Source organism: Citrus sinensis, chromosome 3 (genome assembly GCF_022201045.2).
Source record: "Citrus sinensis cultivar Valencia sweet orange chromosome 3, DVS_A1.0, whole genome shotgun sequence".
Lineage (NCBI taxonomy): Eukaryota > Viridiplantae > Streptophyta > Magnoliopsida > Sapindales > Rutaceae > Citrus > Citrus sinensis.
In genome coordinates this window covers 27,146,080-27,171,475 of record NC_068558.1, presented here as the reverse complement: position 1 = coordinate 27,171,475, position 25,396 = coordinate 27,146,080, and the positions used below count along the sequence as shown (strand labels likewise).

Sequence of the window (25,396 nt, the reverse complement as noted above, 5' to 3'; positions counted from 1 at the left end):
TAGAGGTGGGGTGGATTTAGACAAATAATGGGGTGGAAATATCCCCTCCGTTTAAAATTTAGTCAATTTCTTTGAACGTTTTATATCTTGACCCCTTAGTTTATAGAAGTTTTGCTTTAACATCCTGAAATTTTAATTTCTTCAGTTTAAATCCTAATTCCGTGCCTTTCTCAGTTTATAACTTATGTATTCCAAAACATAGACGCATTTAGCGTGTATTTATTTTTGAGAATTTTTGCAAGGTTAGAGAGTCCCTTAAAGTTAAAACAAGCCTTTAATATCTACGTATAACGAGAAGATTATCAATTTGCTCCTATTAAAATTAATAACAATTACTGAAAGTAAGGGTAAAAAGGTCATTTCATCTAACACATGACATTATAGAGAAATTTGAACTCATTTGGCGTTAGAAATATAAAACTTAGATGAAAGTTAAAAGGGCTTTTAGTAAAATAATCCAAAAATATTCACATTGTAATACTTCAAAAAAAAAAAATTCTAAAAAATAATAGCAAAAACAAAATAGTAGCAGTTGCAACAACAATAGGGGAGTGAGTTTCGGGGGTTAGGAATCACAATAACTAAAACAATTGAAAAAAGAGTTATGATAGATATTTTAAATTTTTTATCTTAAATTTGATTTCAAATGATGTATCATTCATTGAGTAATTGGTAGCTCTTTACAAGGTTCAAGTAAATTAACTATATTATCTCACCAACCAATTGATCGATGTAACATCATTTAACATAAATTTTTTAGATAAAAAATTTGAGGTGTATAACATTACTCTTGAAAAATGATTTTTTTCTTAAATACATACGTCAACAACAATTCTTTTTTTTTTTTTTATTGTTGTCGACAACAATACTTAAAACATAGAAAAACTAGCTTTTCCTTTCCCTAGTTTAATACAAATCCCTATACTTTAAGGTAGCGTTTACTTTTTGGATTGGATTGGGAATCTTGAGGAGTGGGAATCCTAGGATTGGGAGTGTGGAGTGGGAGTGGGAGTGGGAGTAGGTTGTTTACTTACACTGGAATGGAAGCATGGAATAGAGATTAGAATCCAATTTATGTGTTTACTTTGTCTTGGATTGGAAGTAAATAGTTTCAAATTACAATTTTATCCTTATTTAAAGAATTATAGTTTTTAATTACAAAACTAATAAAAAATATATTTAATGAATAATATTTATTTTATTATATTTGTAAATTTATTATAATTATTAATATTCTTAATTATGAACAATAAATTATTAATTTTAATACAAAATGAAACCTTATTTTATTTTATTTAATATAATTATATTAAATTTATTATTATATAAAATAATAATATAATATTATTTAGTACAAAATTAATATTTTCTTAGAATAAACTATTTATTATTATTAATATTAAATAAATATAGTACTATTATTTTTAAAATAAATATAATAATATTATATTTATTAATTCTCTATTAATATAATAATATTATTTTAAAATAATTTTAACTTAGAATCAATGTAAATTATTATTTAGTTAAATATAATATTATTATTCAAATAAATATAATAATATTTATTTTATTTTATTAATTATAAAATATTAAATTAAATTAAAAAAAATAAAAGGGTACAAAAGGGAGAGTTGGGAGTAGATTCCCACTCCCACCTCCCCCAATGGGAGTCCCACTCCCACTGCCCACTCCAAAAATGGGTGGGACCCACGGAGTGGGATTCCCACTCCCTTCCTATTTAGAGGAAGTAAACGCTGGAGTGGGAGGAATCCACACTCCTCACTCCCACTCCAACAAGTAAACACAGCATAAAAGGAAAATATAAAATTGACTATTCATAAAAAATACCCATTTCAATTTTTTTTTTCCCCATAACCACACATAAAGTTCTAAACTTTATGACACCATTACACCGCTAGCATCTGGAAAATTTTTAGGCTTGTTATTTCTCCTAGATGTGTTTATCTCAAAATACCTATTCGGCCATACCCATAACGCTTTCACTACAACATCATCGAACAACAAATAAATTAAGATAAAGTTTCCTCTTTAATTAATTGTTTGCTTCTATCCATTCTCTAACCTTGAATGGTAATGGAGTCATCTCCACATAATGTATATAAATGCTATAGCGAACACGGGCAAGGTTGGAAAAAAATTGAGAGCCGAGCTACTCAAATAGAACAAGGGGGAGCTATATGCCAAAAGAAAAAAGAAAAATCAATCAGATTGCAATGACCGAATTATTAGTTTATTGTTCACTCATAGCAATGCAATTAATGTAGGATAGTTATGTAGGATCAATAGGATATCTTTCTGAAGTCATAAGGTAAAAGTCTCTGTCTAGGGCATATAACTAATATACTATTTTGAAACTTGTCAAAAGAAAAAAAAATCAATCAGATTGCAATGACCTAATTAGTTTATTGTTCACTCGTACCAACGCTACAATTCATCAATTATGTATTCAAAAAATGAGAAAGCTTCAAGAAGAGACAATGCTGCAATGAAACAAATACAGTGGGAATACAAAACAGAGGATTTACTTCAGACCTTTATTTTTTTCCCTTTCTTTAGTTTTCAAATCATGAGAAATCACAAAATCCAAAGCTTCAACTTGATCAAGTACGAATGTAATTTTGATTCTTGCAAGGCATATTCTGATTCTGACCAATTTTTGGATCCAAGTCGAGCAGTTTCTGGCAATTTAACATCAAAATAGATTGCAAGAGAAGATACAATAAATAAATAGAAAGACAAGCAAATGAAGTACTATATGCGAAGAAAATAAATTGAAATTAAGATGCATACTTTCTCGTAAATTCAGAAAACAAATGATAAGTAGGCTTTATCCTCATTCGAGTTGTCTAAATCTTTTAGGAGGTGGATCCTCAACATCATCACAGCTGCCACTTCCACTGGCTTCAGGTGCCCCAACATATTCAGTAAGGCTTCGCTTTGATGTTTCATTCAGATTATAAGAAGTAAAGTGAGTCCATTGGTTTGTTAACTGGTCGAACTGCTCAACTTCGTCCATATAAACTGGATGGATGCCACACCTTGTCACCTTCAATCCAGGACCTGACATTGGTTTAAATGCCAACTCAATATGATTAGATTCAAAATGCCAATTACTCTCGCGGCATGCTTCACGAGACAAATAGAGTAGCCAAAGATGGTCTGACCGACCCTGACCGAATTTCTCTTTAAAACGAATAAAATAATGGACACCAGAACCATTGAAGAAGCAGGGCAACATTTGTATGAGATGCGAACGCGTTGAATGTTTAGGGACGTGAAAAACACAGCAAATAGCATATCCCACAACCTTATTCATGTTATACAAATATGAAGGCCTTGTGACTGTTATTGAAGAACCCTCATTCTGATACATGAACCACTTTGGAATTTCACTTCCTGGAACAACAATGTTGAACTCTTTCATTGGATCTGACACTGCCTGCAACCAAAAAATAAAAAAATGAACAAGTCCATACCATTGCTTAATTTTTCAGAAATAATTTTGGAAAGCTGGGAGATACAGAGTGAGAGACTTACCTTAAGGTACTCTCGTAGCATTGAAATTGCCAAACCGTTGTTTCCGGCCAATTTCAAGCTGCCTATACAATTGATTGATGTGCATTTGGACTTGCATAGTTTTAATGCACCTGATAATGTCACCAACGAAGCACAACCATTCACTTGAACTTCATATAGGTTAGAAGGAAGTTGTGGCATAGATTGAAGCCTTTTGCAATCTTCTAAATCTAGTTGTCCAAGATTAAAAAGACTGTTAATGCTTGCTGGCAGCGTAACGAAATTGTTTTGGCTCAGATTCAACTGTTTTAATGAGCATAAGTTGCCGATATCATTTGGAATTGCTCCTTCCCCTAGACCACAGTCACTGAGATCCAATTTGCTTAAAGAGTGCAAACCTGACAAAGAAGGCAGCATCAAAGCTACAGGATATGAACGCTGTCCCATCAAATTGAAGGGAAAGTGCCAATGCCATGATGTAGATGATGGTGGTCCATTGCACCCAGAAAATGATAGTGTTTTAAGATTATTCATGACAAAAATAGAGGACGGAGGTCGTCTTATAGCTGTTCCGCTTATATCAAGTTCTTCCAAACTTTCTACTTGCCCAAGCGTCTCTGGAACATTTTGAAGTTTGGAGCAGCCGGATAGATTCAAAGTTTTAAGAGATCTCAAACCATTTATACAGCTGGGAAGTCTCACTAGATTGCTGCAATTATTCAAATTCAATAATTGAAGTCCGGTCAAAAGTTCTATACAAGATGGCACTTCAGCAATGGAAGTTCCATCTAAAAAGAGCTCCATTAGATCTTTCATACTTCCTAAACTCTCCGGAAACTTCTTAAGCTTCGAGCAACCAGAGAGCGTAAGATTTTTTAGGCATTGTAGTCTTCTTAAAGTATGTGAAAGGCTCTTGAGATTTTTACAATCTTTCAAATTCAACAAAACAAGTCCAGTGAGATGTTGAATTGATAATGGCAACTCTTCAATAGTTGTTCTATCTAAAAAGAGCTCTGAAAGATCATTCATACTTCCAGCAAACTCTAGACATTTCTTTGTTAGTTTCAAGCAACCAGAAAGAACAAGTGTTTTAAGTGACTTCATAGAAATCTTGCCTGGAAGAGTTGTAAGACTTGTACAATCTTTCAGGTTCAATATGACAAGCTTACTGTGAAGCAGCAAAGACGGATGAATTTCATGCAACCTTGTACATCCTTCAAGAATCAACTCTTCTAAATTTGGGACCCCTGTGAAATCTGGTGTCTTAATCAGGTTCTGTGAATGGCTGAGTTTCATGACTTTCAACATGTTTAAATACTGTTGAAAACAAAAAAGATTAAAAATGTACTTAATTCATTTACAACTGTAGTAATAAAATTGTCATCAATAATCATCTATTGAAAAAATATAAAATAGCAACAAAAATATTGATCTTACTTTGATTTCATTCCACAATTCTTCAATGCGACTGTAACACATATTAAATTCAACAGTTTTTTCCAATTGGAAATTTGATGGCAAGGATTTCAAAGGATATCGATGCCAATCAAGTAACCGCAACTTGTTAGAAAGGTATTCAAGGCCTTCAGGAAGTTGCAGATTATCGATTTTGAGCAATCTTAGGTTGGTCATCTGCGAAAATGCTTTAGCACCTGCACTTAAATACCCCTCATTTTCAAGAAAGTAGGCATCAACTATTATTCCTTCCACTACTTCACTTCCCTGAAAATCATAAGCAAAGGATAAGTGAATAAAACAATAATGTCAAGATGCTGAAAGTTCGTCAGAGACATAGTAAGCTGTAATAACAATCACTTACTGTGTTTTCTGTCAACATATGGCGCACTTCTTCATCCCTCCATATTCTACTGCGTTTCCCAGGTTGTTCGGGGGATTGTCTTTGAACAATTTGATGTCCCAATTCTTGTAACAAATCATGCATCCACAGTCTGTTTCCATCATCAACAGTTAATAGAGATTTTTCAATAAGAACTTCTATTCCGATGACTGGAGAAAAGCCACATCCCTCTAAAATTTTCTCCACATGATCTCTATCCCACGATTTAAAAAAACATGCAACATCAAGAAATATTTTCTTCTCTAAATCTTGTAGTCCATCAAAACTTATTTGAAGTATATTTATGATCCTATTTGGAGGCTCTGTTTTTAGTCTTTTTAGCGTACTTCTCCATAGATCCACAGATCTACCATTCAGAAAGGAACCCAAAACTGTTAGAGCCAATGGAAGACCACCAGCATACTTTAGAACACGTTTAGACAGCTCCACATATTCTCCCATTGGTTGACGGGTTTTAAAAGCTTTCATACTAAAGAGTTGAAGAGCTTCATCGTTACTTAGTACCTCAAGGTTATAAATATGCTCTTCATCCACTTCATGTGCCACCAACAATTGTTTATCTCTCGTTGTTATTACGATCCTGCTGCCTGGACCGAACCAATCACGCTTTCGAGCTAAATTTTGTAGTTGTTCAACATCAGCCACATCATCGATTACAAGAAGAACCTTTTTCTGTCGTAGCCTACTTCCTATTATGTTAATACCATCGTCTACATTCCATATGCTAATATCGGCAAGCTTTAGTAAATCAGAAAGTAATTGCTTTTGTAAAGAGACTACACTGCCTTCTTTTTCGGATTTTTCTCTAACATTGGCAAGAAAAGTACTCCCATCAAACTCGTGAGAGATCAAGTCATAGACAACTCTTGCAAGAGTTGTCTTTCCTATACCTCCCATGCCCCATATCCCCATCATACGAACATCACTAGACTCTGTACCTATAAGAAACCTCAGTTTCTCCAAGCGTGAATCTATTCCTACTAGCTCTTTGAGAATCTCTGGTTTCGTTCGAATTTTATTTGATATCACATTGACAATTTCATCAATAAATTCTGACTCATTGCTGCAGATTGAAATAACAAGAAAAGATTGTTGTGGTTAAATTAAAGTTGGTGTGAACGTAGTAACTAGTCAGTTCCATATTATGCATAAAATCCAAACTATGCAATATTCATTTCATCAAATTGAAGTCATATAACCAAAGTAATATGTTATTATCACACAAGTCAGAGACGATTGGAATAAGAAAATTCAAACCCAACCAAATAAAAATTGAGGGTGCGAAATTTATTTAATATCTTCTGCTGTTTTTTTTTTCCCAATCATTATTGATACATTATTTCTTTCTATAGCCCGACAAATTAGATTGAAAGAGAATTTAGATCAATTTTTGATAAGATCATTTATTACACATATGAAATTAATTAGATTAGCTAAATATGTAATGGTATTGAATATCATTGGTGTTGCGATTGATGTTATTATTAGTATTTAGCAATCTAGCTCAAGAGTCAATCTAAGAATAAAGTTTTATTTATGTATTTTTTTTTTAAATCTGATTAATAGAGCATAAAGCATTAAATCAATATATAGTCTTCAAAGGTTCATAATACAATAATTTAACGTATCAACGTCCATGTCTCTTCATTTGCAGAAATATTAATTCATTTATAGTACTACTGTTTTTATAACGACATATCATATGATATATATACGTATTAAATAGAAGCTGCTTAATTGAAACAGTGTTGAATCATGAAAACTAAAATCTGTTTTGTAGTCGCTAGGCAAGCAAAATAATAATAATAATAATAATAGAGAACAAGAATGAGTACCTATCCTTCAATTCCCAGCCAGATTTATTGGCCACCACTTTTAATGCGTCTCTCCACTTTTGCAACTTTTCTATATTATCCTTAAAAGCTTCTTCATGTTTAGCAAAAGCTTCTCCAAAACTTGTTGTCTGTTTTCTCACCGCGGTTGGTTCCACATCATAGAATATTGGGAAAATTTCATGGTCTCTTTTTTTGCATTCAACAATCTTAACAAGTTCATCCAAGCACCAAGTGGAAGAAGCATAGTTTTTGGAGAGAACAATAATCGAAATTCTCGATTCTTCAATTGCTTCAAGGAGATTTGGTGAAATTGATCCTCCTTTCTCAAGTTCTTTGTCATCCTTAAATACATAAATTCCTTTATTTTTCAAAGCAGCGTACAGATGATCTGTGAAACTTTTACGGGTGTCTTCTCCTCTAAAGCTTAAAAATGCATCATATTTCCCATGAAAGGCATTTTGGATACTTGTGGAAGCCATTATCTTTGTTCCTGAAACTGAATGAAAAATTTGACACTGACATCTTGGGAAGAATACAATGCAAACGACAAAATTCATCCAAAACTATGGGCACCAAAAAAACGAAAATGTATATATCAAGTGTCAAAGACTCAAAGTTGTATAATTAATTTAGGATGTGTTTCGTACGTCATATTATATTGCATAAGTTGCATCACAATAAATAAAATATTTTTTATTTATTAATTTTAATATTTTCTACCATTACTTCCATTAAATTTATTACTTAACTTTCTCAATAAAAATTTTAAAAAAATTATCAATAAAAGTAAATAATAAATTATTAATAACTAAAGAAAAATAAATAAATTGATATTATATAATTAAATAAAATAGTGTGCCAGAACCTCATATCATTTAGAAAGAATTCAGAAGAACATTAAGGTTACTACTAATCATTGACATTATATATAAACAAAAGGAACTTGGCATATATATATATTTTTTAATAAATACTTTGTGCATAGATCTTAATTGCAATAAATAAGATATTTACTAGTATAAAAAGTTAAGATGAGAATGCTTCTGGTTTCGAAATTAAATTTATTAGTGATCCTCTTCTTAAAAAGTAAAAAACTGATCCGCAGCTTCTTACTTAATTTTTTTCCCCCCGTAAGAAAACATTATACCTAATAAATCCCGAAATGTAATTAGAAATTTTTTTCAGATGCTGATATATAAGAGAGTGTGCGCCCCGACCTCTATCTAAGCAAATCTTAATTAAAGCCAAAGAGTTTATACAAAATTAACATTCAAGCTTTGCTTCAATTTTTAAACATACAGGATATGTAAATTAACTCGGAAAGTAGAAGAGAAATGTACAAGATAAAACTTACAGCTTGTTGGTTCTCCAATGAAGCATATGCTCAAGGTAAAGTAGTTAATCAAATCACGCAACTTTCTAGCTCCTCATCCTCAGCTCTGTTGTATGATTGTATTCCAGATTAAAGCAAGTCTTAGTGTTGACTGACTTGCATAATTAATTATTCGATATAAACTTCCACTTGTCATAATTAATTCTTCAAATGGCAGTCACTATCGTCGAAGATAATAATGGGCTTCTTTAGTTTATTCAAAAGCCTAGGAAACTGCCGATCGAGCATCTTCCAAGAAATTGTTTATGAAATATAATATGTGTATATAAATTGGCCACGACCACGATGCATTAGGGTAACGAGCCCCATTATTTGTCCTTCAGTTAAGTGACCGTTGGATTTTTATATCCAACGATTGAGATTTGAGAATGAGAAACATAGCACGTGGGGAGTGTGATGGCTAATGGGGCGGTAAAAACAACTACTGGGTGAAAATTAGAACAATTGGTTAAAATTTGCTAAAGACTAATTTGTATCATACATGCAACAAAGTGTTTAATGGTAGTACTTTTCTGAAACAGATTCTGGTTAAAACTAAAAACCTTGTCTTTGGTCTTAATTTTAATGTAAAAAAATTAGGAAAAAAGCCACCCATAATTTTAAATTTTACTTAAATAGTCACATAAATTTTATTGGATTCATAAATGACTATTCAGACCCTTTTTTTTAACAAATATATCCTTGAATTATAGCTAAAATTTTTATGATAAATAAAAATACAATACTAAAATAAAAACAGTAACTAAAAATAGCACATTAATAGAAATAAAATATTAAAATAAATATAATTAATAAAACAAAATATATATGTCATGCAAATTATTTTAATATTAAGATATTATCAATATGTCTCAATAGATTTTATTGAAACTTAAATCTGTTAATCCAAAAATTAATTTTAAACTTATACTAATATTGACGTAACATAAAAATTGTAATATAAAAAATAATATAAGTAAAATATGTAATATCGATTTTATAAATTATTTTGAATGTTAAACACATTTATTTTATATTATTTATTATGAAACCAATTTTATTAATATTAAACAAATCTAACATATTAACAACATCACAAATAATGTTGTTTAATATTAAATAATTTGTAAAATTTATGATATTTTATATACAGATTATATTTATATCTGTTATAGAAATTTATTGAAAGTTAATTTTTGTGTTGTTGCAACCTAAAAGTACTTTATAATTGTCAAAAAGAATATGTATGATCATTTATAAAATTAAGGGCGCCCTTTATTCAGAATTTTTTTTTTTTTTGGGGGACTTCCAATGTGAAAGACTATTAATAAAGCAATTAGCTACTTATATTATCATAGACCTGCAAGTGGAGGTGGAGCGACTAGTTTGGATTCGCAACAAGCACTTGTCTCTTTCCTTTTTTACATTTTTCCAAGTTCAGAGACACATAAATCTTCTGTACAAATTTTTAGTAGTTTAAATTACATAATGCTCTGTTTTGCCTAAACAGAGCAACATATAGTATTAGGGTAAAAAATGAAAGAATCTATAATCCACTTGAGATGACATTGTCGGTTATAAGAAAGGGATACACAGTGCCTGTCATCCATTTGAATACGGCATGTCGGTTTTTTGAAAGGAGATTCGTATGATGAACAGTTAATGTCGTCTACCAAAGTAAGTACGAGGCACGAGGGATGCTCTAAGGACATGTTTGGTGCATGAGATTGTGTAGTATTATACCACTATTCACATTAGTTTATTACCAAGAAGATGTTTGGTAAAATTTGAGACCTCATTATACTGCATTATAATGCAGTATAATGAGGCATGGGGCTGCATTACGCAAACCCAAGGGAACCTCGGGTTTGCGTAATGCGGAAACTTTTTGCCTCAATTGAGGCAAATTTATTTTATTAAAATATTATAAAAATAAATTATTTTATTATTAAATACTAATATAATGAATAAAATATAAAAATAAATTATATGATAATATTATTTTATTTATTAATGATTCATATAAAAATAATATATTAATATTATAATATTATTTACATTAATATTAATTTTAAAATTAATTTTATTTAAATTTGTACAAATTTAAATATTTATAATTATTTATATTAAATTATAAATTTATTAATATATTAAAATGTAAAAATAATAATATATTGTAAATTAAAATATAATTTAATATTTTTGAATAATAATTTATTAATTTATATTAACAATTATAATATTAATTATAATCTAAATTTATTATTTACATATAATATTAAATTTTATAAATTTATTTTATCATAATTATAATACAAATTTTAGAAATTTAATCATTAATTTTTAATATTTACTAAAAAAATTGTTAAATTTCTACAATTAAGATTTCTATATTTATTATTTTTCCAAGTATTAATAAATATTATTTTTTAATTATTTAATTTAATTAATCATAAAAATTAATACAATACAATGTAACACCAAATATAGTTTAATTAAAAATTAATACAGTACAGTGTAGCACCAAACATTGTATAATATTGTTATAATACAATGCTAACGCAATACAACATAATACAATACACCATCATTAAAATAATACAATACAACATAATACAATACAGTGTGCCAAACGCACCATTTGTGATTTTCTTCACAGTAGTGTGTACAAAATTTGTAGAGATGACTTCTAATCTCGTTAAGATGACCCGAAATTGTTCTTCCGACGGATAGGGTCACAAGTATGCATAAATCAACATTCAACCAACGTGTAACTTTTAATTACTCGACCTTTTACCCTACTCTTGCGGCACTCATATTCATACTCGATTTATGTTTGACCATGTTCGAGTAATTTTTCAATTATTCAAACTATTACCTGACTCGTACCTGACCATAGTCGAATACATTTTTCAATTACTCGATTATTACCCGCCTTGTACGTGACCATAGTCGAGTAATTTTTTAATTACTCGACATTACCCGACTTGTGCCTGATCACGGGGCGAGCAATGTTTTAACTATTCGACTATTACCCAATTTCTACCTAATTGTGATGGACCTGATGAATAATTTTTATTCGAATTATGACAATAAAAAACATACATGAAACTTAATTTTAATTTTAAGGAGCCAAATAAATATTTAAATAGTGTAAACCTATATGATCAAAATTCTGGAGTTGGAATGAAATTGTGTAACTTGTAATTTATAAGTGAAGGTATATTATTCTTTGTGCAGATGAATTTGTCATATGACTGAATAAATGGAAAGGAGGGCGTATAGGCACTTTTGTGGCATATACAGATAAAAAGACTTGCAAAAGTTATTATGAGATATACATATTTCATTATGGGAAAAAATTATGAGTGCTCTTAGTGCAAACTCGATCATTTGGTCTATTTTTTTTTCACGTGTGTATTCACTTTAACATAATTAGTTGAAAAAGTTAGGTGGCAAAATGCCATAGCCAACACTTTAGCTAACATGAAAGATAAAGCAGCGATCACGGAATCAACGGTTAGCAAGTCTTGAGAGAAAAATTCCTTTTGATACAGCCCTGCTTGTTATGGACCTGATTGTGTTTTAGTTAATCTAGAGACTGCCTTACTACAATGAGCTTTTTTGATGTTTAAGATTTTAAAGTACTTTCCGAATTAATTGATTCAAAACGAAATACAGCAAATCATACATAGATGGGATGATAATATTTATTGCAACTTATAAAAATTGAAACTAAAAACGCACATCCAACTTAATTACTACTGCTTGGAGCAGTCAGTTGGTTTAAACGAAACCGTGCGTCCCTCAATGTCATAGCCGATCAAAAAGTTGGTCTGCATAATGTTACCATAAACTGGCGTGCCATTGCTAGCACTAAAAACTGAACACACAAGGTCTTCTGAAATTTTCATAAAAATGTTGGAAGGGCTCAACTTCACATCTGCATCCCTGAAATGTATTGTGACTTCAGGAAATTGAGGTCGTGAACTAATTCTGTAGCAAAGATCATATGGCACTTCAACGGGTTGTGCCGCTATCATACTGGACATTACTGAAAGCAATGTTGCGGCATAAGCTGGTGGTAAATAGGTTAGTGTAGTACCAGAATCAATTACAATGTCTCCTCCCGGAGTTGATCCTGATATAACACCTAGTCTTTGATCTCCTACACTGATTGCATCGAGTGTGAGGTAATAGAAGGTTTTGGGATTCTTAACAAGCAAGGGAGTAGAAACTACGCCAGAACCTGAAACAATTCCATTGGTGCCAAAATTGATTTTGGTTGAGCTTTGTTGCACCAAGCAGTAGGAGAATTTACCTGCAATTGTAGTTCTTATTTGAGAAATAAGGGAAGCATCACCTCCCCCAAGGCCAACGATGCCATCAGTTTTTGAATTAAATCTCCCACTATTTTTTGTTCCGCAGCCAAAGACTATTTCTGGCAGAGCTACGGCCTGTCCGGATGTTGATCCCAAAGTAACAGTTTCGGTAGCTAGATCGCCATTTGAGAAAGATTCTTGGTCTGCGTAGCCGACTAAATATTTGCAATTCCCCTCCCCAGAGCAAGATTCTTTGATCGGTGGTGCGCATTGGCTCGATGAGCAAGAAAGATATTTGTAAGTGGAAGACTTTTGAGGATCAAAAAGTGGATTGTCTTGCTTGTAACATTGTGATGGTGGGCAGGGTTGACACTGTGTCCATATGAGATCACTTCCTGTGTCAGCCACAGCTAGTATTTCAACAGGGGGAGTACCGATTGATATACGAATGAGATACTCACCAACATTAGGTATTATATCAGCTTGGGAAACTTTTGATGAAGAGACTGATGAGTTTTTATTGAAGTGACTGAGACGATTGGCAGAACGATTCAAAGCATTTCTCAACCGTTGGTAGGGAGTTTCATTAGGGTTATAGAAGGGAGACTTTGGAGAGTCACGGTGGATCAGTTCAACACTGAACCCTCCAGTTTGAGCCCCTGCTGGAGAGATAACTGAGAGACCAAGGAAGAAGAGAATGAATGCACAACTCAAGAAGGTTGCCATTGTCATGCAGCTGTATGTAGAGAGATGATGATAAAGAGGGAATGAGTCGATGCTTATATAGGGAAGGGGCAGAAAGAGATGATCAGGAAAATTTAATTAATTTGAAGTGGAAAAACGAAACGGAAGAGAAGTAAACTTCCACCTTCCAGTAGAGCTCGCAAAACGGGTCATCGAGTCAGCTTCGTGTCGTGTCAATTTAGGTCGACTCAAACCCGACCCATTTAATAATTGTGTCAAAATATTGAGACCCAAACCCGATACGAAAAAATAATCAGGTTACCCAATAACCCGCTTAATATCTATATATTAAATAAAATTTACATCAAACATTTACACACTATCTTACATACATAATTTATCAATATTATAAAATGTACATATCTACCAAAATATTACACATTTACACTATATATATATAATATTATTTATCGATATTATAAAATATACATATCTAACAATATTTTACTTTACACATTTACGTTATTAAAGCTCTAAATGTATATAAAATTTTATAAATAAAATACTGTGTTTATATTCATCTTTTCAAAAAATAAAAATAAAAGAGAGAATCATCTCTAATATTTGAGTTTTGATAACAAGAACCTACAAATTATTTTAAAATAAAAAATATAATCGGGTTATTGATCGGGTAAATGGGTCAAAAACTTTAACCCTAACCCGACACGAAAAAAAATCGTGTCGACCCGGACCCAACCCATTTAATAATTGTGTTAAATTCGATGACCCATACCCATTTATTCGTGTCGTGTTCGTGTCGGGTAATCGGATCGTGTCAAATTTTGCCAGCTCTACCTTCTAGGATACTACATGCCATGGTGCCAAGAAATTGAAATGCTGAACCTTTCTTTTGTAAGCAAAGCTATCTTAAGAGTGACAGTTCTGTCACCTTTGCAACTTGTGTGGAGATTTCTAAAATTTGTTTGGCTGAAAAGTCTTTCTTTCGTGTGAACTTAGCACGGAAAATAATCATGATTAGAATTTTTTGCTGATTTTTAAAAAAGTTGTTCAATGTTATAAATTGGGATCAGGCTACGGTGCAACTGTGGCACCGTGCCACAATTGCATCCAGTCGTTGGATGTACTTAGATTGATGGAGTCCACTGACATCCAACGGCTGGATACAACTGTGGCACGGTACCATAGTTGCAATTTCCCCTATAAATTGACATACAGTGCATGAAAAAGATCAAAGAGTCATTAATGAAAATATGAATCAATCAATGAATTTTTTGCTGATTTTTAAAAAAGTTGTTCAATGCAATCGGCATACCATTTATTCAATTTTAAAAAAGTTGTTCAATGTTTCTTTCGTGTGAACAGTTTAGCAGTTTGTCCCATTTATTCCGCAAGGTCCCGCAATCGGCATACCAGTCCCTGTATGAAACCAACATGAGAAGAAAAGACGAGAATGTACAGGAGAAAAGACTTGTCTAGTGTAGAATTTTGATGTATTTTCCCTTTAAACATCTGGTCATTCAATTTTAACGGTGAGAATATCTAGGCAGGGTCCGTTTTTTTTCTTATGAAATTGAATAAATTCAAGTTTGATTAAAATTTGAGTAGATTAAAATATAAGTATCTATATTACATATATTTATTTATATTTTTTTAATATCCGAAAGAAATATTTTTAATTTTGTTTTGTTTACTTTATTTTTAAAGATATTTGGCAATTAATGATAGGACTTAAAAAAGTTTTAAAAAATGGTTTCTTATGAAAATATAAATTATATGCATTAATAAAAAGTTAAAAAATTAACGTAGTTGAATTCATACACTTTTTACAAGTTTATGTTGAAAGTAAAAAAAATAAAATGTATTTTTTTAATATTGTATGATAGATCCAATTTTAGTAGGTTTGCCGAGTTTAATTAAAAGTTAATTAAACAAATAAAAATGTGTAAAAATACCGTACATAAAAGTAAAGCACACAAGAGAATTTTTACGTGGTCTACAATCCAAATTCTTATGTTTATAGAGCGACAGTCAAATATTAAGTAATTCACTAGACACCAAAGAATACAAACTATTGAAACCTTATAAAATATAAGACTCCTTTTTAGTGATTGCTACCACCTTATTGTAGCCTCCACTCTCAAACAAGACTTCAGCCACCGCAATTTCAAATTAGACCTTAATAATGTTGAACAGTTATCATATAGTATGCACATATACCAATAAAAGAAAAATTTAGTCAAGCTTTTAAGTCAAAAATTTAGGGGATTAACGTATGCTTTATGAGAACTTCCTGGCTTTTGAGCTTAAAAGAAGATGAAATGGGAAGAAAGAATATTAATTATCACAGAAACAGTACAAATCAAATGGGGTCGTATTATTTATGACGCTCAGAAAGTCATTTTGTTAGTTGCATGAAAGCGTCGGAAAATAAAGGGTGTTTTGATAGGGAATTTGAATATAAACATAAGCAACATCATCTACTAGATCATCTTAGTTGTTTTCTATTTATTTTAATCAAATGAATAAGTCAAGCATTTGTGTGCCAAAAAAATTACGAAGTGGGGTTTAGTGACTTTGATATTTCAAAGGAAAACAATTCTTTAAGTTAACTGGCTTCTTAACTCAACTAAAAACATTAAAAATAAAACAAAATTAATGATTTTATCAGGAGATTATAGTAACTTCCAAAACGGCTCTATTTTTCATCATATATCAATGGTCATCGTTATCATTTCCACATTATCCTTATTCTAGAATCCTTGATTTTTTGTAAATCACATATACGACTTTTTTTTCCCCAATTGTTGATTAATAGTTGTAATCATAAACAATTCACTTCCAAACATAATACCACTATAGAGAAACATCTAATTCTTCCTCAATAAAAGAGAGAAAACAAAGAATCTAAATTTCTATGAGAACATTTTGTAGGATTTGGATGACATTATAATTTGTCTCAGTCCTCCGATAGGTCCGATTAGCAATCCCGACCCAACAATAATAGAGATCTGCAATGAAAGACACGAGAAAAAGTTGAAAGAAGTCCCTTTTTTGTTTTTCACTTCTACTGTAGAACATAAACAAGATGCATGCATGAAAGTGTGAAATTTAAAAACTCATATATATATATATATATAGTAGTTTTCCAATCAGGGATTCCTGACTTTAATAAAGTCAGGGATCAGCTAAAAGACAAAATAAACACATATTCCAATGCACTGTATTTTGTCTTTTAGCTGATCCCTGACTTTATTAAAGTCAGGAATCCCTGATTGGAAAAGCACCATATATATATATATATATATACTAACTCTTTCATAAATGAACATTCATATGAAAATGGATTGAATTAATACAGTTCGTAACAGCTAAATATAGCATAATTCCAACTCTACATTGAATTGTTCGAGAGAATAGAATGATAAAACTCCCCTATTGTTTGTTAAAATTAATCAATTTTCCTCATCTTTCAAAAATCCATCAAAACCCTTTTGTGTTACAAACAATTTTATTAAATTTCAACCTTTTTTTTAATTTCTTTTATTTTACTTCTTCAAACATACTTATGATTAACCCAAAAAAAAAAATCAATTTACCTAAAGAAAACTCAATAATTAATCAATTAGAAAAATCAATCATAAGTTTTATTCTTGGGATAAAATAGTAACAAACATTGAAAAAAGAAAAAGGAAAAGTGGAATGTTACTAGAATCTTTTTAACGGCTTAGACATTTTATGAACTTCAAAAGATGAAGAGAAAATTTAATCTACCGAAAGACTAATACTACTATACTTAAATAGTTGCCGTGCCTTTCTGTTGTTTGTGTTATTCAATAATAGAATTGTAAAATAAGCATGATAAAATCATATTTTACAAAAATATGAATGTTCTCACTTGTGTTTTTTTTTTTTAAATTTTTTCTTTAGTGGTTACAATCTATTAATATATTACAATATGTAATCCATTGAACAGGTATATAAATTTATAGCATAGCTCTACTGCGAGAGTGGTTGATCAGATATAAACTCCCACTAACAAATTAACAAAATTTGAGAATAAATTAACACTAATTCATTTATTTCATGAAAAGAAGAAAGAAACTCCTGAAGGCTCCAACGGATGCCCTCAATGTTCTTAAGAGTGTTAAGTTTGAGAATGAAGCTGAACCTGGATCAACTCACGTGGGGATACTAGCTGGAGTTTACTTGTTAGCCAAGGAAGATGCTCACACAAGTGAAGTGATGCAATCTACACGTGCAGAGAAAGAATATTCCAGATGGCAGAACAGTTATACAGAAATTCCACAACTGTTGTGTGATGTAGTAAATTAGTTATAAATGAACGACTGTGATCAAATCATAACATACACACTTTACTTGAGTTTGTTAATTTGTAAAACCAAATTGATGAGCTAGATTCTGAGCAGTACAACTATAAATACCAGCAAAGTTGTACATTGTTAAGATTAATAAAATAGTTACAATTCATTACTCAATATGATCCAAAATTCTCTTATGGTATCAGAGCTTTGAGAAGCAACAATGGCGAGTAATGAAAATCAAACAAACAACAATGGAGCTTTAAGCTCAATTGTAAACACAAATCAAATCTCAAATGTCAGCACCTCTGTTCTCAGCTCACTTGTCTTCAACACACTTATCAAGCTTACTAATAACAACTATTTGGTATGGCAATCTCAAGTGATAGCAACAATCAATGCAAACGATCTAGAAGATCTAATTGACAACTCAAAGAGTCCACCAAATCGAGCTGTGATTAATATTGACAGCGATCAAACTGTGATCACAACTCCAAATCCACAGTTCCAGATTTGGAGGAGAAATGATCAGCAGCTGATGAGCTGGTTGCTTTCAACCTTGAGTGAAGAAGTTCTAAATGTTGTAGTTGGAGCCAGATCTTCTCTGGATGTATGGCAGATTCTTGCAATTTAGTTTGGAGCTAGATCTAGAGCTAGAGTTCTGCATCTGAGGACTCAAATTCAGACTACTAAGAAATGATCAATGATAATTCATGAGTACTACACTAAGATGAAAACCACTCTTGATGCATTGAGAGCTGCTGTAAGCAATATGAGTAATAAAGATTTTGTGTTGTGCTTGCTTGCCGGCCTTGGATCTGATTATAATTCAATTGTTACCACAATCAATACACAACCTGAAGGCACAACTCTCTCTGATGTGTATGGGATGCTGCTAAGTCATGAAAACAGAATTGAACATCAACACTCTGTCAGTCACATGGATTATCAAGCTAATCTAGCTTATCACAGAGGAAATCAAAGGAGGAACTGGTAATCAAACTTCAATTTTGGTGGAAACAACAACAATTATAGTAGAAGATCATCTGGAATCTCTAATGGAAAGCAATCTGGTGGAAACAATTTCAATCAGATCATAAATCCATCAGATAAGTTCAAAGGTAAAAATCCTATTGATGAAGAAGAACCTAAGGGACCATGCCAGATATGTTTCAGGAAAAATCATATTGCTGCTCACTGCTGGTACAAGTTCAAAAAGAACTATGTGCCAAATCAAGTGCCTAACATGATAAGTGCATATATAGTTGAGAATAAAGGACACAAAGATGAAGCTTGGTACCTTGATAGTGGTGTAACAAACCACATCTCAAATAACTTCAACAATCTCAACATCAGCTCAGAATACAAAGGAAATGATTAGCTGGTTGTAAGTAATGGAGCTGAACTCAAAATAGTTTCTATTGGTCACTCACTACTCAGCACACTTGATTCACACATATTATCTCATATCAAACTTAATCACATACTTTATATTCCAGAAATAAAAAAAAAAATTTGATCAGCATTTCGAAACTATTACATGATAATGATGTTTTTATTGAATTCAATAAAACCTTTTGTGTTGTTAAGGACAAGAGAAGGGGGAGTGTTCTTTTGAAATGAATGGCTAAAGATGGATTGTACAAGCTGCTAAGTTTGCCTTATGATTGTAGGCAATTCAAGTCAATTCTATTATCTTCTACTACTACTCCTAGTTTGCTTATAGTAAATAAAATACCTGGACCTGAATCTATGTTGTCTATCAGTTGTAATGGAAATTGTACAAGCAACAAAGTGCTTGATCTGTGGCATATGAGATTAGGCTACCCTAATATCAATGCTCTTATGAAAACCTTGTCAGTTAGTAATATTTCTTTTGGGAATAAAACATTTGGTTTATCTTTCTGTAAAGCTTGTCAGTATGGAAAACAACACATACTATCATTCAAACACAGTGAAACAAAAACCTCAAAAGCTCTTAAAATTATTCATAGTAACCTTTAGGGTCTTGCTCCTACTGAATCAAATCAAGGCTTTAGATACTATATAGCTTTCATTGATGACAAAACCAATTGCACATGGATTTATGAATTAACACATAAATCACAGGCACTCACAACATTCATTTCTTTCAAAAACCAAATTGAAAAAAGCCTTGAACTAAAAATCAAAGCCTTACAGTGTGACATGGGAGGAAAATATAAAGTGTTTGAACCATATCTAAAGCATGAAGGGATTTCTTTAAGATACTCCTACCCATATACTCATCATCAAAATGGGAACGTTGAAAGAAAGCACAATCGCCTTGTGGAAAAGGATTTGACACTTCTTGCTCAATCTGGATTACCTTTGAAATTTTGGTGGGAAGCTTTTTCTAATGCCACATATCTTATAAACAGAACTAGTACACCTATTTTAAATGAAAAAACACCATTTGAATCCCTCTACTCAAAGAAATCAGATTACTCTCTTACCAAAATATTTGGATGTGAGAACCATCCTTTCTTAAGGCCCTACAACAGATATAAATTTGATTTTCATACTTCTACATGTATAAATCTAGGTTTCAGTCATTTTCACAAAGGTTACATGAGCCTAAATTCAAATGGAAGAATGTACATAGCAGCACATGTTAACTTCAATGAAAGCTCATTTCCTTTCAAAACAGATATGAAATTCATGAATTCAAAACAAAATCAATTATCTGAGTCTTTAAACTCCTTCAGTAAATTCATCACAGTGTCTTTTCCTTCTGAAAGTCATAATCATGAGGCAACAACAACTAGTTCAAACTCATCTGAGAATCCAATTCTAGATGTTACTCCCTCTGATGATCAAGACTCTAATAACAGTCATAATCAAACTACCCCAGTGCCAAATAGTGTTTTAAACACACACTCAAAAACTCAAAATACTTTAAATTATTCTATTGCACCTGAAAACACTGAAGTTCAAAACTAAAATCTAGAAATGTCTTAAACCATTCCTAAACTCAACCCTTCACATCCTATGATAACCAGAGCCAAACCTGGAATCTTTAAGCCTAAAGCCTACAATATTGAAAAAGCCTTGTCTCTAGAAACACCATCAAGTGTTGCTGAAGCTTTAAGTGATAAAAACTGGAAGCTAGCCATGCAGGATGAGTTTCGTGCTCTAATAAAGAATCAGACCTGGTGTTTGGTTCCACCAAAACAAAATATAAAACTTGTGGGAAATAAATGAATTTTTAGAGTAAAAAAAAACTCAGATGGAACAATAAATAGATATAAAGCCAAGTTAGTAGCAAAGGGTTTCTTACAAACTGAAGGAGTGGATTATCAAGAGACTTTCAGCCCTCTAGTGAAAGCAGCTACTATAAGAATTGTTTTAAGCATGGCTGTGATGAATAACTGGAAGCTGAGATAGGTTGACATTGATAATGCATTCCTGAATGGAGAGTTAATTGAAACAATACATATGCCTCATCAGCCTAAAGGATTTGTGGATGCAGATCACCCAAGGTATGTTTGTAAATTGAAAAAAGCACTTTATGGTTTGAAACAGGCACCAAGAGCCTGGTTTGAAAAATTAAAACCAGTTCTTGAATTATGACAGTTCTGTCGAGCAAAATCAGTCACATCCTTATTTTTCAAACGAAATGGAAATTATATAATCATCTTGTTAGTTTATGTTGATGATATCATAGTCACTGGGAATAATCATGTTGAAATAGAACAACTTATTTACAACCTAGGAAATGCTTTTGCTCTTAAGGATTTGGGACAACTTAACTTCTTTCTTGGCATTGAAGTTACAAGAAATGTAGATACACTGGTACTTACACAATCCGAATACTTAAAGGAGTTGCTTACCAAATTTGATTTGAAGAATTGTAATGGTTTAGACACTCTACTAGCAACTACTGAAAAGTTGAGTAAATATGTGGGAGAAAAATGTGCTGACTCAACTCAGGACATAAGAGCTATTGGAGGGTTGCAGTTTGCTGTGCTAACTAGGCCTGGGATTGCATATGCAGTAAACAAGTTAAGTCAGTTTATGTCTAATCCTTTGCAGCCACACTAGACATCTTGTAAACAGGTACTCAGATATCTAAAGGAAACAGTTGACTATGGCATGATTTTCAAGAAATTTGATTCCTTTGATCTAATCGCTTACTCAGATGCTAACTGGGGAAGTGACCTTGATGATAGAAGATCTACTAGTGGTTATTGTATATACTTGGGTGACAATTTGATTAGTTGAAGTTCAAAGAAGCAAAGTGTGGTATCAAAATCTTCAGCTGAATCTGAATACAGAGCTATGGCATTAGCTAGTGCATAAATAACGTTGGAATGTTCATTACTGAAAGAATTGGGTGTAAAACTAAACTACACTCCTCTATTGTTAAGTGACAGTACAAGTGCAGCCGCAATTGCCACAAACCCAGTTCTTCATTCTAAGATAAAAAACGTTGAGATAGACATTCATTTTGTCAAAGATAAAGTTGAGAAGAAAGAAATTAAAATTGCTTTTGTATCTAGCAATGATCAAACAACAAATGTGTTGACCAAGCCACTCACTTACTCCAAGTTTAGCTTCTTCATAAACAAACTTAAAGTCTCTCCTAGAGACTTAAGTTTGAGAAGGGATGTTAAGTTTGAGAATAAAGCTGAACCTGGATCAACTCACGTGGGGATACCAGCTGGAGTTTACTTGTTAACCAAGGAAAATACTCACACAAGTGAAGTGATGCAATCTACACGTGCAGAGGAAGAATATTCCATATGGCATAACAATTATACAGAGATTCCACAGTTGTTGTGTGATGTAGGAAATTACTTATGAATGAACGGCTGTGATCAAATCATAACATACACACTTTATTTGAGTTTGTTAATTTGTAAAACGAAATTGTTGAGCTGGATTCTGAGCTGTAAAACTATAAATACCAGCAAAGTTGTACATTGTTAAAATCAATAAAATAGTTACAATTCATTACTCAATATGATCTAAAATTCTCTCAAAGAGCACCGATAATGATGGGATACAATCCCAATTACATATATTATAATAATATGCTTAGGGATAAATAATTAATAAACTTACCCAGCTACCCTAACCGCTTTCTAAAACTAAGAAAAGATTAAGTAGGCTAGTTCGAAACCCTCTTTCTCTAGCTCTATTATGAGATCCACAAAATCCCCATGTTTCTGTTGGCTAAGAATAGCATGCAGCCGATTGTTCGAAAGTTTGAGTTCCGAAAAATCCCTCAGGATCCCAAATTCATACCCAGTTGTAAAAATAATCATGCTGCAGAAAAAAAATAATGATTTTGTACCTTGTGGTGGTGCAAGCTTTCTACAGGATGTTTATAACCCAACATGTGATGGAAGGCTAAATGGCTATAAATATAAGGTCGTTTTAATTAGAGCCATGTGTATTGAATTAAAAAGCTATTGAAACAACCAGGAGTTGCAGAAGATTTCAAGAATAGTCTAATGGATGGAATTCATATGGCACACTTGGTACCCAAAAAAACACTTGGTACACCGAGCACAAATGATCAACATACAAGAAATTGCCGACAATGAAAGGCTGCTGAACTGGGATTATATATCCATGTACTTTGTCGACAACAAGAACCAAACATGTTGTATGTATGATCAATTGTTTTAATCCATGAGGGTAAATTTCGAATAAGAAGAAGGCAATTGGACGCGCTGGGCCACGTGCTAGGCCTTTACTGACTATTGCTGAGGATTTTGATACGGACAAGCTTTGTCTTGCTGATGATAGCATCACCAGGGCCAAGGTTTGTATCCTCCTCAAACTAAATTTTGAAAAACAATGGAAGGGTTTCACAAAAGACCTTGAGATTCTGACAGGCGCCAAGGTTGTAACTTGTCAAACTCCTCTATATGTATATGTCTATCACCATTATTTCAATTAAATCAAGTTCATGCTCTGAGACATGACTTATGTTACTGATTTTTCCAACTTGACTGTCCTGATGACCAGGGAAGTGAGAATAGCTTGCACTGTTGCTCAAATGGAGCGTGAAGGAGGCATCAGTCCATGGGTATCACCTTTCGCACAGGTACTGTAACGTCCACTTTTATTTTTGTTTCCTCTTTTACCCTTATTAAATTGGGTAGGTTAGTTATTATCGAGTGTTTGTGTGTGAGTAAAATTTATCAAATTGCTTTAAATATGTTACGTAAGTTATTAGTTTTTATAAAAAAATATTTATTAATTAAGAGGAAGCCAAAGGAAGCCGTCTTTTATTTTCTACGCCGTTACAAACCCTAGAAAAAAAAGGAAACATAAGCCTTTGGAGAAGAAAAAGAAAGTTTTATAATTTCTTTGCTTGGTGTTTGCCTTAAGGACGTGGGTGAGCTCGTTGGTTTGTTCTTAAGATATTGAGTTGATTGCTGTGGATCGAGGTAAGTAGATTCATGCAGGATGTGTTTTATAATAAATGCAATTTATGATATAAGAATTATGTTTAAATGGAAATTTTCACAAAACTAATTTCTAAAATATTTAAATGAATTTTGTAAAATAAAAACACTTTTAAATGAATTTATATAAGTATATTTTAAAATGAATTTTTCTTAAGAAATTAGTTTTCTTAAACAAAATGTTTCCTTAAAAAATTTTCCAAGAGAATTAAATGATCAAAGAAAGGTTTTTAAATGTTTTAGAAAACTTTAAATGCTATTTATGAAAGGATGTAAGGTGGATTAAAGAATGTTTTGGCTCATAGTTCGTAGTAATATAAAGGGAAATTATCACCGGTATACCCTTAAATGTCACCGTTATCAAACATACTACAACACTTTTCACTTATATCACTCGTATACCCTAAGTTGACAAAAGAGTTCTGGCGTCCACCTTTCCGTTTACTACCGTTAAGAACTTAACAGAATTTGAGCAAAATGACTATTTTACCCTTTAAACTCAAATTGAGGTAAATGGGATGACATGTCATTTTTATCAAAATATGTCATATGACATATCATTTTTTACTAGGTAAATGGGATGACATGTCGTTTTTAAGAAAATACTAAATTACCCTTGTGATGTCAGCGCTCGCAAACGACAGTTAACGGATCGGTGGACGGCAGAAGTGTTTTGTCAACTTACGGTATACGAGTGATACACTTAAAAAGGATTGTAACACGTTTGATATTGGTGTCATTTAAGGGTATATGACTGATAATTTCCCTAATATAAATGATGCTAATATTATGATGTTATGTAATGTTATGGCCAGCTTGCTGGTATGATGATGATCTTGTGCACAAGGATGTTATGAACAATGTGAGGTATAGTACCCTGAATGAGGAACAATGTAGGGTATAAAACCCTAAATGATGAATGATGAATGATGATGACTACGAGACATGAGCTACCAATGTTTATGTTTTAATCTTTTTATGAACGTTTTAATGTTTTTAATGCTT

General features: G+C 32.0%; 2 protein-coding genes across 6 annotated transcripts; both read right to left on the bottom strand.

Moving 5' to 3' along the window:
- Nucleotides 1-2,425: 2,425 nt before the first annotated feature.
- LOC102621392 (disease resistance protein RPV1-like) lies at nucleotides 2,426-8,845 on the bottom strand. 5 transcript variants are annotated; one of them, XM_052438710.1, is made up of 7 exons: nucleotides 8,588-8,841; nucleotides 7,234-7,729; nucleotides 5,360-6,461; nucleotides 4,978-5,262; nucleotides 3,562-4,857; nucleotides 2,815-3,463; nucleotides 2,426-2,702 (listed from the first exon to the last, which is right to left on the bottom strand). In XM_052438710.1, exons 2-6 carry the CDS (start codon nucleotides 7,710-7,712, stop codon nucleotides 2,858-2,860), a joined length of 3,768 nt encoding a protein of 1,255 aa, XP_052294670.1. In that variant the 5' UTR covers nucleotides 7,713-7,729; nucleotides 8,588-8,841; the 3' UTR covers nucleotides 2,426-2,702; nucleotides 2,815-2,857. The 5 variants fall into 5 exon arrangements, with proteins under 5 accessions (XP_052294670.1, XP_006478257.2, XP_052294671.1 ...); XM_052438712.1 differs by lacking the exon at nucleotides 2,426-2,702 and having other exon boundaries at nucleotides 2,930-3,084; nucleotides 3,332-3,463; nucleotides 8,588-8,839; XM_006478194.4 differs by having other exon boundaries at nucleotides 2,426-3,463; nucleotides 5,360-5,489; nucleotides 8,588-8,845.
- Nucleotides 8,846-12,292: 3,447 nt separating this feature from the next.
- LOC102623254 (aspartic proteinase CDR1-like) lies at nucleotides 12,293-13,711 on the bottom strand. The gene has a single exon (XM_006478197.4). It carries the CDS (start codon nucleotides 13,657-13,659, stop codon nucleotides 12,367-12,369), a length of 1,293 nt encoding a protein of 430 aa, XP_006478260.2. The 5' UTR covers nucleotides 13,660-13,711; the 3' UTR covers nucleotides 12,293-12,366.
- Nucleotides 13,712-25,396: the final 11,685 nt, after the last annotated feature.

Bases quoted from the DNA above. Each gene is read 5' to 3' on its own strand.
- LOC102621392 (XM_052438711.1), bottom strand. From the start codon at position 7,712: ATGGCTTCCACAAGTATCCAAAATGCCTTTCATGGGAAATATGATGCA. The intron at 5,263-5,359 runs GTAAGTGATTGT...TATGATTTTCAG, and splicing joins ATATGTTGACAGAAAACACA to GGAAGTGAAGTAGTGGAAGG. The intron at 4,858-4,977 runs GTAAGATCAATA...TGTTTTCAACAG, and splicing joins AATTGTGGAATGAAATCAAA to TATTTAAACATGTTGAAAGT.
- LOC102623254 (XM_006478197.4), bottom strand. From the start codon at position 13,659: ATGACAATGGCAACCTTCTTGAGTTGTGCATTCATTCTCTTCTTCCTT.